This window comes from Podarcis pityusensis, assembly GCF_964106645.2.
Source record: "Podarcis pityusensis genome assembly, chromosome: 14".
NCBI classification, from domain to species: domain Eukaryota; kingdom Metazoa; phylum Chordata; class Lepidosauria; order Squamata; family Lacertidae; genus Podarcis; species Podarcis pityusensis.
Genome location: NC_138039.1, coordinates 11,185,521 through 11,203,392, shown reverse-complemented (window position 1 = coordinate 11,203,392; position 17,872 = coordinate 11,185,521). Strand labels below are relative to the sequence as shown.

Here is a 17,872-nt window from a genome sequence, read left to right as displayed (position 1 = left end):
TCTCTCTTCCCCCTCCCATGCCCCCCCTAATTAGGGAACATCCTGGCTCCACGTGGGAACAGATCAGCCCTTCGTTTCAGTTTCCATCGGAGCATTTCACCAGGTCTGGGCCGTGGCCCGCGATGGCTCCATCTTCTATCGCGGTTCAGTATCGCCAAAGAAACCTGAAGGTAAGCCTGTGACCACTGGCCATATGTTTAATTTTTTTGTTAACAATATTTATGCCCTGCTTTGATTGAAGTAAAACCTCTAAGTGGTTTGCCAGAAACATTTAAACCACAGTGGTACCTCGTGTTACGTATTGCCCCCCTTACGAATGCTGCGGGTTATGCACTCCGCTAACCCGGAAGTAGATGCCCCTTGTTGTGACCTTTGCCCCGGGATGCGAGCAGAAGTCGCACTCCGGCAGCGCGGCGGCAGCGGGAGGCGCCATCAGAGAAAGCATGCCTCACGTTAAGAGTGGTTTCCTGTTACAAACGGACCTCCGGAATGGATTAAGTATGTAACACGAGGTATTGGCAATATTAAAACGATTAGAAATATTTTTTAAAAAAATTATTATTTTATCAATCAAAACAGTTAAGAGCCATTAAAAACATTTGAAGATAATTAAAATTAACAGTAAAAAGAAAAAAGATTGAAGCACATCAACACCTGCATCCCTGCACCTACAAAATTAGCATGTCCAGGAGAAGAGTTTTAGGCTTGTTTTCCTGTGTGCATGGACCCAGATCACTTTGCCCTTTCTGGAGTGATGTGGATTAGGTCTTGCAGAAGAAGGCGAGCAGATGGACAATGGCAAAAAGGTGAATCCACTCTGGGAGGGGGGTCCCACTGGGGGAATCCTGTGCAAACCCAGATCTAGAGCCACCACTGAGTATGGTGAAGATAATGTGATAAGCCAAAGTATAGCTGCCCCACGGGAAAAGGGCCAGAACAGGCCCTCTGCTGTGTTGATTCCTGCATGCGGGTGTTTCTGAAGGTTCTGGGTTTTGCATCACTGACTATAAATCATGCTATAATTATTAGTGTTGTTTCATGGCTGTCTCTGTCATTGTACAGGTGACTGCTGGTACCATATTCCTTCTCCCCCGAAGCAGAAGATAAAGCAAGTCTCTGTTGGGCGAACCTCTGTCTTTGTTGTGGATAAAAATGGTGAGCTGCTAGCTTTCTGTTTCCAGAGGGGTGTAGTCCGCAGTTGTCTTAAATCTGTTGCACCAAAACACAACCAGGAATCTTATGGCACCTTAAAAGATAAGGGGTGTCTGCAACCAGTATTGAATGATTATTTGTCAGGAACTGAGATTGTGCAGTAGCACCAGGTGTGTTTTGATTATGGAGTTGTGAGGGAGCAAGAGGAAGTGCCTGCAAGTCCCACTGTCACAACTCTCATTATCTGAAATCTCAGTTATCCAAACACAAAGAATTGTACCCAAATCTTGCTACACGAACAGCTGATTCAGATATCCAAACATTTGGAGTTTGCCACTTACTTGTTTGTGTTTTTATGGTCATCCGCAACCATTTTGGAGGGAAACCAGGGAGGGAGGGAGAGAAATCAGACAAATCACGGACTAGAAATGTTCCCATAGGAAATAATGGAAATCATCAGCTCATTATGTGAACATTCGCCCAGTGATTGCTTTCCTGGGAGTGCATGGTGTTCAGAAAGCGGGATCTGTGTGTAATTTTGTTCCCAACCCAGGGGGTGAGAGCCAGGCGTTTCTGCAGGCATTGGCTGCCAGTGGGAATTTTCTTGCATGCAGCCTATGTTCGCAAAATGCAGGCTTCTTCTCCCCCTTCCCGTCAGTTGATGGGAAGGGGGGGAAATAAGATTTTGCCAGCTCAGTGATCAGCACTTCGGGACCCAAAAAAAGATCACCACTTCTGTATTACAGGATTGTCTTTCGACTTTTAAAGTATGATGCTCACAAATGCAAGAACTGGGCAGATCACCTCATGCCCATGCCGAACTTTTCCTTTTACAGGTAATCTGTGGTATCGCCAGGGAATCACACCAAGCTACCCTCAAGGCTCCAGCTGGGACCACATTTCAAACAACGTCCGCAAAGTGTCCGTTGGGCCTTTGGACCAGGTCTGAGTGCGCCGTCAAAGTATCTCTTTGGAACGATGACTGAAGGGGACACGATAAACTTGTTTTGTAAAGGATTGTTCACTAAGGTTGTTTATTTACCTAAGGAAAGGGCATAGAACACCCTGATCTATGGTGACTAGTCCCTATAGTAAGGCGGAAGACAAGGAGGTCCAACAGTAGGTGGCGCCAGAGCCAATGACAGGCAGAGTCAACTCATTCTGGTTTCCCCCCCATCCTCTTCCCTGCTGAGTTCTATAAGGGCAGCACTAAGGAGGATGAAGCTGACAACCAGGGCCCACCCCCTGGGCTGATAAGTAGGCAGGTGGGGGCCAACTGAGAGCAGCCTAGGGTTGGTGGGGCAGGGGCATACTTAATAATAATAAATTTATTATGATGACCATCTGACTGGGTTGCCCCAGGCACTCTGGGCAGCTTCCAGCAAAATATAACAACATTAAACATTAAAAGCTTCCCTATACAGGGCTGCCTTCAGGTGTCTTCTAAAAGTAATATAGTTGTTTATTTCCTTGACATCTGATGGGAGGGCGTTCCACAGGGAGGGCGCCACTACCTAGAAGGCCCTCTGCCTGGTTCCCTGTAACCTCACTTCTTGCAAGACTGAACCCTCATGGACCTGCTTCCACCGATCCTGGCCCAGCCTTTGAGAGAGAGAGAGAAAGAAAAGGGGGTTGTGGAAAATTGTAGTATGGCTCCTTCCACTTCTTTCTGTCGGTTTTCGCAAGTAATAAAGCAAGATTTAATTGCTTGCTGCTTCTCATTCATTCTGTTCTGCTGTGACATTGGAATGGTCCCCATGATGCGATACATCTACATCAGAGTGCATTTGTTTGGTGCCCGCCAGATCTTTTGGACTGCAATTCCCATCAGCTCCAACCAGCATGGAGAGTGGTCAGAAATGAGGGGAGCAGAGTTGGTTTTAGTGTAGGGTGAGTCGTGCATTTGGACTGGGTGCCACACTGAAAAATGCTGTAGAACGGAATGAGAGAGGCGAACCTTTGTGTCGCACAGAGCGCTGCTGAAATTTGGGGTGGGAGTTGTAGTCCAACGACATCTGGAAGGCCAGAGTTTCCTCATCCCCAGTTTAAAGCCACTTCACATTTTCAACCCAGCCTGAACGAAGATCATCGCATTTGCAACATGCGAGTTTCTCTCTTCTCTTTCCGTTTGCATGTTTTGGAAGCTGGCTGCAGCTTTCCAGCTCCCAAGCTGCACCCAGAATGAAAAGCCTTTCCACATGCATAGCTGACTGCACCTGGGAAGCATGTAAATTGCTACATGGACGTGCCCTCCTTTTGCACAGGGATTTTGGTAATGGGAAAAGCATTGGTTGGTTGTTTTTAGAATTGGTAATCAATAGTGTAGGAGGAAATAACATGGTGTGCGTGGCATCATCAGCCCTATTCCTGTTTTCTAGGTCTGGGTGATAGCTGACAAAGTACAAGGGAGCCATAGCTTGAGCTGTGGAACGGTCTGTCATCGGACGGGAGTCCAGCCAATGGAGCCAAAAGGCCATTCCTGGGACTACGGCATTGGGGTGAGTACCGCAATTCCTCAAGGACCACCTCTCTCCATATGAACCTACCCAGACCCTGGGATCAATCTCTGAGGCTCTTCGTTGGGTTCCTCCTCCACAAGAGGTCCAGAGCGTGGAAACTCAAGAACCTTTTCTGCAGTGGTTCCCGGTTGGAGAAAACTCTCCACAGAGAGACTCGCCTGGTGCCTTCATTATACACCTTTAGGCACCAGGCAAAAATGTTCCTCTTCAGCCAGGTCTTTGGTTGATGGACATCCAATGGCCTTTTAAATGTGTTGTGGAAGTGGGGGAGATTGGTTTGTGTCTCTTCTCATTTCTGTTACGGATTTTGTGGGGTTTTTTTATATTGTAATTTTATGTTGTGATCGGCCCTAAGATCTACAGCAGCGGTCAGCAAACTTTTTCAGCAGGGAGCCGGTCCACTGTCCCTCAGACCGTGTGGGGGGCCAGACTATATTTTGAAAAAATAATAAAAATGAACGAATTCCTATGCCCCAGAAATAACCCAGAGATGCATTTTAAATAAAAGGACACATCTACTCATGTAAAAACACGCTGATTCCCGGACCGTCCGCAGGACGGATTTAGAAGGCGATTGGGCCGGATCCAGCCCCCGGGCCTTAGTTTGCCTACCCATGATCTACTACTACTAATAATAATAATAAAAGACACAAACAGCTGGAATTTGCTATGGGCCGCATTTGGAGAAAATTTATAAGCAGAGCCGGGTAGAACAGCCAAATGTATGGTTGGCAAGTGCCTAGACTGTATACACACTCACACACCCTGCACCAGGGGTTGCCAGTATGGTGCCTACAAGTACACATGTGCCCACAAAAACATTCCCCTGCTCCCCGGGTCTTCTCCACCTGCTGAAATTAGGACTGAAAGAAGCTTTCCATTATAGCAATAGATCAGGTTGCTTGGCTGCAAGTATGTGCGATGCCCGTGATATTTTCTCTTTTTTAATATATATAATTTTTAATGAATTTTCCGTTTTACAATTTAGAATATTCGTTTAGACAACCTTAAACTATCAATGACTTCCCTCCGTCTCTTTCCATGGTTCATTTTGCATACTATTCAGTATTCCATTATTACTTCCATCAAAACTAATTTACACTGTTGAATTTATCTTAATGCTGCCAACGTTTTCAAGCATATACAATTCCCCCCAATATATTCGGTAAACATTTCCCAATCTTCTTTAAACGAATTTTCTTCTTTGTTGTCTTATTCCATAAGTTAGATCCGCAAGCGGCGCATATTCCATCAGTTTTAAGTTGCCATTCTTCTTTGGTTGGGACCTTGCTCATTTTCCGGATATTTTCCCTGGCTTGTAAATCTGCCCACGGGTCCATTTACAAGAGAAAAGGTTGCTGGACTTAAGTGGACCATTGGCCTTTATCCAGGAAGGCTCTTCTTGTATTCCTAAAGAGGCTTTTCTTGTCCATGTTGGGTAGCTGCTGCACAGCAGAATCTTTTCAAAACATGTGGCTGATTTTTCCCTTTTCTTCTTTGGCAGGGAGGATGGGAGCACATCACAGTAAGAGCGAACGCCATGGAGAGCACCAAGGCTGTAGCCCAGGAAGCCTCTGCAGGGCATCCCACCGAGCCCAACGAAACTGAAACTGGAGAGAGCGAAGGAAGAGGAGACCCTCCCCAAAACACCGTCTTGGTGGACACGGCTCAGGGCTTGGACCGGCATGCTGTGCAATGTTAATGCGCTCCATTCTCTAGAGACGTGGGTGTAGCATTTTGCTTCCTCTCCACTCACTTCACGCACTCCCAATCGGTGTAAAGTTTCAGTGGATCTGTGCCTGTTTCTGAACACTTTAGTCTCGCCCAGACGGAAGAGGGAGTTGTGTATATGTGAAGGCTTATGGAGTCCAAATATGCCTAGTTCTGTGGTTGGTTGTAGACCTTTTGTTTATTTCAGTGGGTTTTGGGAGACTATAATAGAAGACCCCCCCCATGCAAGCCCCCCCCCCTTGAAACACTGAGGAGTTTGCACAGCCACAAGCCTCTGCAGATCAGAACCATGGATCCAGGGAATCAAACCTGGTCCTCTCTGATTGCTGCGGGACTCCAGCTCCCATCAGTCAACATAGCCAATGGTTGGTGGTGATGGGAGCTGTAGTCTAACAACAACAAGAGCAGGACAGTCCCAACTTTCCGTCCTTTAGATGTGTTGTTCATTAGAACTGGATTTTTCTAAGTGAACCTTTTTTATGTTTGTTTTTGTGGGAGGGCGTTGTTGTTGGGTCTTTTTTGTAATTAATTTATTCTCTTCGTAATATTTATTATGCACAGCACTGCCGAATAGGCTACGATGATGCCAGATCTTCCCAATTAAGCTGAGCCCTTTTTTTAGGCAGCTGCTATGAAAACTGAGACGAATGTAAATAGGACTCGTGACGTCCTGGTTCCCCCCCACCCCCTTTTCATCAAACCTGTGAAATGATGATCCCACTAATTTCATTGGATCTGCTGTGTGAGGTCAAGTTCTTGACCGGTGAGAATCCCTCTCCCTTTTCGGAGGTGATTTGCTGAAACTGAACCTCTTAGGGTTAATCCTATGTAACGTCCTACTGCTTTCTTCTTTTCTTTTGCAGTACCAGTTAGATCTGCTCTAAAATAATATCAAAACAAAGTAAGTCAGCAGCACTGGTCGGCAACTGACTGCCCCGTGTCAGTTGGCGCCCATGAAAAATCACCAGCACATCTTCTAACAACTGCAAGTGCGGCAAGCCAATAGAAAGCACATTGGATGTTCCTGCACCTTACAGCTCCTTGCCACCACTCACCCACTTTAGATAGTGCCAACCTGGCACCCTCCAGATATAGTCCAATAACATATGGAGGTCACCATATTGTTGAAGGCTTGGATGGTGTAACCTGGCTTGTAATTGAGGCAGAGAGCCAAAGCAGCCTGACTCCTTGCCTCTTTTGAATTGCCCTACCAGCCAATCTAGTTGCTGATCACAATCACTCACCTGTCTTTCGATTTTGGAGGTCAGGCTGGTATGTAATTGCGGGGGGAAGAGGAAGGTATATTACAGGAGTGAGGAACCTGTGGCTCTCCAGCTGTTGCTGAACTACAGCTCACCTTAGCCCCAGCGAGCTTGGCCCAGGGATGATGGGAGTTGTAGCTCAGCAACATTTCCTCGTGTATGCAGTTTAATAAAAGAAAAATGTAGATCAGCTGATAACAACAAATATCGACACAACTTCACTTCTTAAAGCATTAGTCACTTGCACCAGGTGTGGATAAACTTGGAGCGTTCTTGTTCTTTGCTGCTTATTTTATGTCTAGCTCTTCTCAAGATGCACTTTAAAATTAGACCTTCCTTTTTGGAGAGATAAAAGATGCACGCTTTGTTCCTTGTTTGCTGCGGCAGCAAAGCAATTCGCAGGAGCCGTTTGGGCATGAACCGTTGCGCTGCCACCCCGTTTAGTGCTCCCAGTCCAGGTTTGATCTTTCGCAGAGTTTGGGAGATTTGTATTGCCACGAGTGAGGGATCTTGCCAGCCGCATAGGGCACCCCACAGAATCATCTACAGTTGTCCCTAGAGCAGAATGTGCTTTACTAATTTCTGCTTGATCTGGACAATCAGTTCCATGTTCTGCTGCACCCTAAATCAGTGCTGGTAGAAGCATTCCTAGACGATACCACTTCAAAATGCAGGAGTGGGGTGTATGTGACCAGGATATGTTTTTTTTAAAAATGGCACATTTAGAGAGACAGACCTATATCCTCACTTCCCACGATGGCATTTCTGACATGTTGGAACCTTTCAAAGCAAACCTATGATTGCCTCCATGCATATGCCAAAGTGGTGCAAAGTGGCGCAGCTGCGCCATGCAATATTTTTGATGTATGGTTCAACATGGACAGCCCAATCTTGTGTTTGCTGAAAGGGTCTCGCAGGGGCTTCTTCATTAAAGCTTCCTCCAACGCGTGGCTGCCCTAGGCTACATGCTGGATGCAAGTCAGAATCGAAAGCAGGAAAATGATCAAAAGTTCACTACTGGGACTTTGCAGGTTGCAACTCTTGTACTTTTTCTTTTTTAGAAAAAACAAACAAGAACTGTGTTGCTAAGAATGTGGAAGGCACAGATTTTTCCCATCACAGAAGCCTCATCAGAGCAACTATTAAAGGCACAGCAGCCTTGATCAGAAAAGGAGCTGTTTGCTGGACATCTGAGCCAGGTGGAGTCTAGACCAGGCTTTCTCAACCTCGGCCCTCCAGATGTTTTTGGCCTACAACTCCCATGATCCCTAGCTAGCAGGACCAGTGGCCAGGGATGATGGGAATTGTAGTCTCAAAACATCTGGAGGGCCGAGGTTGAGGAAGCCTGGTCTAGAAGAATGTAATAGCTGTGAGAGGTTGATGGGTGGGCATCTGAGTTGAAAACTATGCCTTCCAATTATCTCAGGAGTGGGAAACCTTTTGACCCTGCAGATGTTGCCGAATTGCGACTCCCATCACCCCCTTTGACATGGGCCATGCTCGTTGGAGCTGATGGGAGTTGTAGTTCAGCAACACAGGGAGCAACAAGGGTTCCCTGTGCCTGAATTAGCACAGAAAAGACCTTGGTTTAAGAGAGAGGAGCGTTGCTGAAGGGCCTATTCTGCGCCGCAGGAATCCTGGGATTAATTTCATTGACTCCATCGGTCTGAGCCAGGAGAACACTTTGTGAGGGTGAGGTTTACGTTCTGCGTCTTTCTCGGTCCCGTGTGATGGCATGCGGAGAGGGAGGAAAATTGCACTGTGGCATGGTTTTAGACCAATTCTATATTTGAAGTAAAATCAGTTAATGTCGCATGTCCTTCCATTTTAGAGAGCTTCTATATGTAAACGTATTTGATGCCAAGTAAAAAAAAGCGACGTTTCACAATCAAAGGTGAAGACTGCAGCCTGCCTCTTTCTTTCTCTCATGTTCTCCTCTTCCCTGTCAACCTTTCCCACTTTGGAGCAGTGTTATTTTTGATAGCCCCCCACTCCAGTTTGGGGTGGGATCCAAAGTTGTTGTTTCATGGCGTTGCTTTAGCCCTATGGTTGTTGTTTTTTCGCTCTGCAGTTATAAAGAAATAACTATGGTGATTGCATGAATCTCCGGTTAACGTGATGCATTTAGCTCAGCGGTGGGGAACCTCAAATGCGGCCCTTGAGACCTCTCCAACTGGCCCTCCCAACTCTCCTGAACCCCTCACTACCTCTCCCTTTGTGCCCTGAGTGTTTTTGGCCTGGCTTGAACTTTGATAATGCCTCTTGCCTGCCTGGCTGGAAGACAGAGAGGGAAGGGTGTTGAAACTGGGCCTACAGTACCAAGACAAAATCTGCCCTCTGCCCATTTTTGCCTCTGGCCCAATGGCTAGGAATTGATCGATTATTTATGTACAGTGGAACCTCTGTTTTCGAACGTAAGCCGTTCCGGAAGTCCGTTCGACTTCTAAAACATTCAAAAACCAAGGATCAAATGCCTGTCAGCAAGTTCAGTGGGGGAAATTGAGAAACGCGCCTCAGAAGCCGTTCAACTTCCGAGGCACATTTGAAAACAGAAGCATTCAGTTCCAGATTTTCGGCGTTCGGCTTCCAAAACATTAGGCAGCCGGGGCGTTCAAAAACCAAGGTTTGACTGTATTGGATTTATGTATATTCCACCTTTCTGTCAAGGCACCTAAGGCAGTTTACAGTTTGAAATCAATAGAAACAAATACCTTATTTTTCCTTGTATAACACGCCCCCAAGTATAAGACGCCCCCTATTTTTGGGCACTCAAAATTAAGAAATTGGGGGGAGGTTGCCCCCATGTATAAGACTATCCTCCCTTTTTTTAACATTATTTTTTAGTAAAAAGTACGCTACATTATATATGAGTGACAGACAGTCACACCTTTCAGGTTCCCCAGAATACAGTCATACCTCGGGTTACAGACGCTTCAGGTTGTGTTTTTTCAGGCTACGAACCCGCTGAAACCCGGAAGTACCAGAACAGGTTACTTCTGGGTTTCGGGGGTCGCGCATGCGCAGAAGTGCTAAATCGCGCTTTGCGCATGCGCACAAGCGCCGAATCGCAACCCATACATGCGCAGACGCACCACTGTGGGTTGCGAACGTGCGTCCCGCCTGGATCACGTTCGCAACCTGAGCGTCCACTGTAGTTTGGAAAAGTCCTCTTCGTATTTATTTATTTTTAATTGGCACTCCGGGGTTCTTTAATTGCATAAATACTTTCCCTCCAAAGTTGGCGTTCTTAAAAGTAACCCAATCTCAGAGTGCCAACTTCCCCTCCAGCATTTTTCTCCCTCCAGTGCCATTAAGAAGCAGAGCCTAACAAAGGCAGAGCTGATATTTACTCAGGGTAGGTATACACTTTAAGCAGGACGCTCTGTACCACTTGCTAAACTGTTAGTCTAGTGATCCCTTTGCCAAAAGCATTAATAACTTTGTCTTCCCCCTGCACAAGGACACTGTTATAAAGTAGGTAAGGTGATCTCTTTTTTCCCCCTTCCTTTTTGGTTCTCTCGGGTTAAATTCCTGCCTGTGAGAATGAATCAATTGCTCAAGTTTCACAAAGCTGTATTTTTTTAAATTATTTTTTTAAAGGAAAGAATGTCTAGATTTTGTGAAAGGTAAGATTTGGAAACCAACCTTCAAGCTAGACTTGCGGGTACTGAGTTCGAGTGCCATGTCAGCTCTCGTATGAAAGGAGGACTCCATATTGACTACGCTTGCCTTAGTGTATGCCCAAAGATCTGTTGCACGTAGCAGAACCTGCGCACCATTCTTTTTGAAAATGAAGCGCTGTGGTTTTCAGTGTTCCTAATTCTTAGCTTTCATAAAATCATAGATTTGTAGAGTTGGGAGGCATCACAAGGGCCACCTAGCCCAACCCCCAACGTGGGGCTTGAACCCACAACCCTGAGATTAATGAGTTTCATGCTCTCCCGACTGAGCTTTTCCAGCCTGTCAAGCATACAGAATAGCTCGGTATTTTTCCCATGTGCCTTCTCCAGAGTAACCCTAGGAGCCAATCCTTAGCAGCTGACTCGCCTCATTTCACTCTCATTGGCTCCAATCTGTTACTAAAAAAAACCTGATTGGTTGGCTCTAAGACACTGGAGTCTGAGGATGCATCTACACACATGGGGGGAAACTATGATTAAGTCAGAAATTCAATCATCATATCAAAAGAAAAGAAACACTATGGAAAATCACATAGATTTTTTTTTACTCTCCAGCGCCATCTGGTGTTGCATGTTTATAACACATTCAAAATGCTGTGTTTTGACTAATGTAGCTGAGTCCCGAGACACTGCTGCAGGAATAAAAAGGTAAAGGGACCCCTGACCATTAGGTCGTCATGGTCGACTCTGGGGTTGTGGTGCTCATCTCGCTTTATCGGCTGAGGGAGCCAGCATACAGCTTCCGGGTCATGTGGCCAGCGGGACTAAGCTGCTTCTGGCGAACCAGAGCAGCGCACGGAAACGCCATTTACCTTCCCGCCGGAGCGATACCTATTTATCTACTTGCACTTTGACGTGCTTTCGAACTGCTAGGTTGGCAGGAGCAGGGACCGAGCAACGGGAGCTCACCCCGTTGTGGGGATTTGAACCGCCGACCTTCTGATCGGCAAGTCCTAGGCTCTGTGGTTTACCCACAGCGCCAGCCCTTCCCTGTGATCCTGGCCACTACACCTCTGTTGACCACATATTAGCCTGCCACAGAGCTACTTCCGTCCTGTGGATTACAGTGGATGGCAACCACACCTTTGCATAAGCTTACAAGGGCTATGCATGTACAGAGGATATAAGCGAGATACAAACACAGCCACATGCTTCCAGGGAAAGCCTTTTAAAATGACCCAGACCATCAATCGAGCAAAAGCGAGACAAACGTTGCAAATCTGTGGGCACGACTTCTCAGATACAGACTTCCATTGATTTCAGTGGGGCTGGTCGAGTCCCGAGAAAGTCCTATTGAAAGCAACAGAAAGGAATTCCTTAGCTGCTGCTCAGCGATTTAATGTTCTGTCGCATCCAGTTAGACATTAGCTCTGGCGCTCTCTCTCTCTCTCTCTCTCTCTCTCTCTCTCTCTCTCTCTCTCTCTCCTTGGCTTGCGTTCAGAGTTATGTTAGCCAATCAGATGTGACATTTGAACTTAAAATGCCACTCGAATACAATCCAGGGTTCTGTATGTGCGTGAATATAGACGAGAGATTGTCTATAGGAAAGGATCAAACACTTGGTGGCAGATCAAGTTCCCTGCAGATCCTATTAAAACCATTTTGCCCGCAGTGAGGGCTGCATTGTTCATGCTCATTTTGCAGCCTAATAGCCCTTTTCCTGTTCTTCCTAAATGATGCAGATGATTTGACTTTTAGCAAAGGTGCCTTTGCCATAATCTCTTGGGAGCAAACAATGGTGACCTTTCTCAACAATTCTTCCTGCTGTTCTTTCTCTCTTGACTGTTGTGTGTGTGTGTGTGTGTGTGTGTGTGTGTGTGTGTGTTTGGTCTTCTGCAGCAGCAGAAGTAATTTTCGAGCCACAGTTACCAATGTAGTGCCCCTAGAAGTTGTTCTACTACTACAACCCCCATCCAGTAGTGTAGTGGCAAATTCAGGGTCCCTTTGTGTAAGTTACAGCCCTGCCCCTTCTAAGGGTATGCAAGAATTCTATAATTATACAAAAGTGATAATTAGGGGTGCATTGCAACAACCAATGCAGATCTCCATGTGTTGCCTGTCCACTAGGTCTACTATGTTCCCTGCACGTACTTGGCCAAATGATCTGGAGTGCTCCGACATCTTCTTTCTGAATGACTTACGTTGTGTTTTGCATGAAGGTCCATTGTTCATAACAGAACTTGCACATCATTCTCTTGGAATGGAAATGCCCTGTGTTTTCAGTATTCCTAAATGTTTAGCATTCAAGCATATATAGTGGTACCTCGGGTTACATACGCTTCAGGTTACATACGCTTCAGGTTACAGACTCCGTTAACCCATAAATAGTACCTCGGGTTAAGAACTTTGCTTCAGGATGAGAACAGAAATCATGCTCTGGCGGCGCGGCAGCAGCAGGAGGCCCCATTAGCTAAAGTGGTGCTTCAGGTTAAGAACAGTTTCAGGTTAAGAACGGACCTCTGGAACGAATTAAGTTTCTACAGGTACCACTGTAGAAACAACAATTCTTTGGTGTTTTTGTTAGAATTCCTGCTCCGTGATTGCAGTCATGGGATTTTTGTCTATCACATGACGGTGTATGTTTTGACTCCACAGAGTGGGAAGTGACAGAGACAGGATGTTTGTGTTCCTGTGTTCCGTGAAGTGGGACTATTGTCCTTTGTTCTTTCTCTTTGCTGTCTGATGCTAAAGAGCGAGGGAGCCATGTTGAAGTGCTCCGTGTGTATTTATATGTAAATAAAGTAGAGAAGAGAAGACACCCTGGAAAAGACCCTGATCCTGGGAAAGATTGAGGGCACAAGGAGGAGGGGACAACAGAGGACGGGATGGTTGGATGTTCTCAAAGCTACCAACATGAGTTTGACCAAACTGCGGGGGCAGTGGAAGACAGGAGTGCCTGGCATGCTCTGGTCCATGGGGTCACGAAGAGTCAGACACAACTAAATGACTAAACAACAACAAAAGTAGATTAGCAAAAATGCTGAGTTGCTGAGGTCCGTTACGCAAGCTGTGAAGACTTTGAGGATCCCTAAGTGTGCCAATGTCTGTTGACATCGGTCGCTGTAATGTTCAGGCTGAAGCAAGCTTTTGAAGCTCCCGAATGAACGACCAGGAGGGAGAGAACATGCCGGTCGGGCATGTGTCTCTGTCAGGATCCTACTCAAGTGTAGGACAAGCTCCTGACAGTTTTAGGCATGGACCTTCTCCAGAGTGACCCAAGGAGCCAATCCCCAGTGGCTGACTTACTTGGAGGAGTCCAAGATGGCGACGGCTTGGCAGGCAGGCTTCGGAGCTCCGCTGATAACAGTCTCAGTCTCAGTCAGTTTTATTGCACATAGCCAAAGGCTGCCGCAATGTACACAGAATTATTTGACAATTAAAAGAAAATATACTGAATTGGTAAAAAAAGACTTAAAACATTTATATTATTAAAACATTACATACTCTAAACAAAGCTATAAAAGTACCCCAATGTACAAATAAAAACATTAAACGATAAAATTCATAAGCTAAAATCATCACATGGTCACTAATGTTAAAAACAATATTAATTAATACAGTGTGCAATTTATACTCAGAGTTTGGTGACAAAGATAGAGCATAGCCTGAGGTAGATAGATAGGATCAAATAAATTCATCTCCTTTACAGTTAATGGCTACCTTGGCTATATAATTTGCTCTAATTTTCCTAGCAGCAGTTGCAAAAAGTGCTACCCGCCAGGTCACATACTTATCTGTGTCTGCAAGGAGATATAACATCATATCAAGGGGGTTCTGGCCAGGGGACCCTGTCATTATAGGTACCAAAAATCTTTTTCTTGCATCATTATATAACGGACAGTGCAAGATATAATGCATAAGGTCCTCTACTTCAGAACATCCCCTAATGCAAACACTTTCGTTTTTTGGTATGCCTCTATGTCTCCCATCTCTATAAGCAGAGCTTATTGTATTTAGTCGTAGCTCTGTAAAAGCTTTTCGAAGCTGTGCAAAAGTCAATTCATTAAAATAAGATATGTGTTCATTGACCTCTCTAAGTTTAAAATACAATGGGGCGCATGTAGATGTGCACATAGAGTTTAAATCGTTTTTAGTTGCCACTGCCCTTATGGTTCGTTTAAAAATATTTTTCTGTGAATATAAGGGGAGTTCTTTAATCTCAGTCACTGAGAGGTCATATTTGCCCATCAGTTGGGCAGCATGATGTACCCAGTTTTTAAAGGGTAATCCATTTGAGAGCTCAATCAGGCATTTTTTTGGTAGCCTAGTGTTGTCCATCTGTTGAACTCTAAACCAGTAACAGAGAATTCTTTTATCTATTTGGCTCTCTATGCTCAACATGCGAGTTTCCAACCTGACCATGGCAGATTGCACGTCTTTGGGTAAACCTAAAAGAACTCTTAAAAAATAATTCTGTGGGGGTTCCAGACCGGAGACCTTTGAGGTACCCCAAACCTCTGCACCATATAAAATCTGGGCCATTGTTTTTGCTTTATACACAGATAGAGCTGGGTTGACCAGATTTCCACCTTTACATGCAGCGAATTTCAGAATGGCTTTTGCTGATTTAAAGGCTTGCAATTTAATATTGGATAGCTGTGTATTCCAAGATGCCGTTTCTGAATAAATCAGTCCCAGATATTTGAACGTATTTACTTGGTTTATGATGTGTTTATCCAGGTGCCAAACATGCTTTTTAGAACGCTTCCCAAATACAATGACCTGCGTCTTATCATAGTTTATAGATAAAGCATTCCTCATGCAATATGAACTTAATTTTGCAAGCAGCCGTCTCAGGCCCACCTGGGTTCTAGATACAAGTACTAGGTCATCAGCATACATTAAAACTGAGAGTTTTTGGTCGAGAATTGTGACAGGGGCAAACTGTAGGCCCTCCAGTTCTTTAACCATGTCATTAATATAAAAATTGAACAGGAAAGGTGCCAAAATGCATCCCTGTTTGACTCCAGTAGTGGTTTTAATTCTAGTGGTGAGATGGCCAGCCAGATCCACCTTTACTTGTATTGATGTGTCAGTATATAATGTTTTGATGAGAAATAATAGACGGAGGTCTATATTTGTCTTTTCCAATTTTTGCCACAATGCGTGTCTTGGGACCGCATCAAAAGCTGACTTTAGATCGATAAAAGCAACATATAATTTTTGCTTCAAATTATGGATGTATTTACATAGCAGAAAGTTCAGCACAAAGCACTGGTCCAATGTGGATTTCCCTCTTTGGAAACCTGCCTGGACTTCAGATATCACCTTATTTGTATCTGCCCATTCTTCTAGTCTCCCAAGAAGGAGCCTGGCATATAGTTTGGAGGCTACATCTAACAAACTAATGGGTCTATAATTAGCAGGGTTTTTCTTATCGCCCTTTTTATATATTGGGGCAATTATACTCAACTTCCACCCTTCAGGTATATGACCTGAGCTGTTAATGTATGAAAACAATTTTGCAAAAATGGGTGACCAGAAATCAGGTCTTATCTTATAGATCTCCATTGGGATCATGTCTTCTCCTGGAGCTTTATTAGCTAGTTGTCTTGCGATTAGCCTCTTAATCTGATTGGGCGTGACGTCTGGCCATTCTGGCAGTTCTGATAACTGAGTATAGTAAACTTGTGGGGGTAGGTCAGGACAGGGGCGATATATTTCTGTAAAATATGTCACCCAATCCTTTCCTTGGACAGATGCTTCTAATGAGTAGCCCAGCCCATTGGTGCCTTGGGCAACCAGATGCCAAAATTTCCGTGAGTCCTTCTGAAGTGCTGCATCTCCCAATTCTTTCCACTGTTGTTCATAATATATTTGTTTCTTGCTTTTAAGTAATAATTTATAGTTGTTTCATAACTGGGCTACCTCAGCTTGTAGGGCAAGATTATGCTTATCCTGTTTTAACTTCAATTTTCTAAGTACCCTAGCTAGGCATTTTTTGCTATTCTGACATTCCTTATCAAACCAAGTCTGTCTCTTAAACTTTTTGTTTTTTATCACACTAGCTGTGGTCATCAGTGGGCGCATTCGGTTGATTATGTTCTCATAAAGTCCAATTACGTTTCCTGTTTCTAACAACATTTCCCCCTTTAATAGAGCAAATTCATGGGAATCCAGGATCTGAATCATTTTTTCTTGGACCTGTGCATTCCATTTTAACCTTCTATTTCCAAGTATCAGATATTCTGTTTCATCCAATAATTTAGGAAAGGCAGGAGAAAAGAATAACGTCAGAGATAACTCAAGTGGAAAGTGGTCACTTTCAGCTCTGGGAATTATCCTGAAGGTATCTCGGTTAACTGCCACATTATTAGATGTTAGGATATAATCTATGGTGCTAGTAAATCCACTGGGGGAGATAAAAGTAAAATAACCCTCTTGATCCCCTTGACCGTGCCCATTGCATAACAAAAGGTTATGCTTTATTATAAGTTCACAAAGATGTTTCCCAGCGCGATTAGGGATGGTGTCCATTGCTGCCCTCTGACAGATTTCAGGTTCGTCCTCCAAGTTTAGACCAGATAATATTGTATTTTGTGGGGAAACAAGGCCGATCCGGGCATTGAAGTCACCTCCCAAGATAAACCGAGGGTTAGGTGACAGAGAGTCTATACTTTCGAGTAGTTGGTCAAGTTTATCCCAATATGATCTCAGTTCCCCACAAGACTTTACTAGAGGTATATACACGCATATGCAATAAGTATTTCTCAGGAGACTATCAGAAAGGGACAACACTAAAAAATTAGGGGTGGTCAACGAGGGACACTGTTGAATTGATACATTAAGAGAGGTTGACACCAGCACCGCCAGCCCCCCACTAGGCCTTCCATACTTTACAGTTTTAAGAGCTGGTTGAGTGTAACTTGTAAAACCCTGTAATTCAACCATAGTGCCCTCTTTTGCCCAGGTTTCTTGAAGAAAGATGATATCATGTGTTTGTAGATAAGAACAGAAATCACTGTCTTGGATCTTGTTCGTCCACCCTGTTACATTCCATGAGAGAAGTTTAATTGTTTTACAATGATTTACTCTTAGTCAATTGTTGGCCGATGTGCTCTCGGAGTTTACCAGTTTTTGAGGCAACAGGTTATTGCTAATGCTAGTGGAATAATCCAGATGTTCGATTATTTCAGTCGTCGTACATAAAGTGCTCACATTTGTAATCACTGGGCCTTTTCTTTGCAAATTGTTTGCCAATGGGGATTTCTTGGGTGTATTTCCTGACTCCTCCTCTTCTAAATATCTCATCTTTGTCCAATACTCCGGTGGTTCTAGAGTTATCATTCTGTTGTGGCCATTGGATCTATTATCAATCTCTGCCTCCGGTTCTTTAATCTCTTTCAATGTCTGGCTCATAAGATCAAGCCTCTTGATAACTGTTTGTTGCTCTTCCTGAGGGAGATTCCTAAAGGAGCTGAGAAAATCCTCTTCCAAAGGATTTACAGAGTGCTCAGATTCCTGAAGATGATTGTCTAGAGGAATCGGCTGTTCCTTTTGACTCACCTGGTTATTTTGATGTTGGGCA

General features: G+C 44.6%; 1 protein-coding gene across 1 annotated transcript in view; it reads left to right on the top strand.

Moving 5' to 3' along the window:
* Positions 1-8,557, top strand: part of TECPR1 (tectonin beta-propeller repeat containing 1) — a 41,321-nt gene extending 32,764 nt beyond the window's left edge. The window contains exons 21-25 of the mRNA XM_080980943.1: positions 35-170; positions 1,063-1,155; positions 1,989-2,095; positions 3,531-3,650; positions 5,176-8,557. Coding sequence (XP_080837069.1) covers positions 35-170; positions 1,063-1,155; positions 1,989-2,095; positions 3,531-3,650; positions 5,176-5,373 — 654 coding nt within the window. The 3' untranslated portion in view covers positions 5,374-8,557. The remainder of the gene's footprint in view (positions 1-34; positions 171-1,062; positions 1,156-1,988; positions 2,096-3,530; positions 3,651-5,175) is intronic.
* Positions 8,558-17,872: the final 9,315 nt, after the last annotated feature.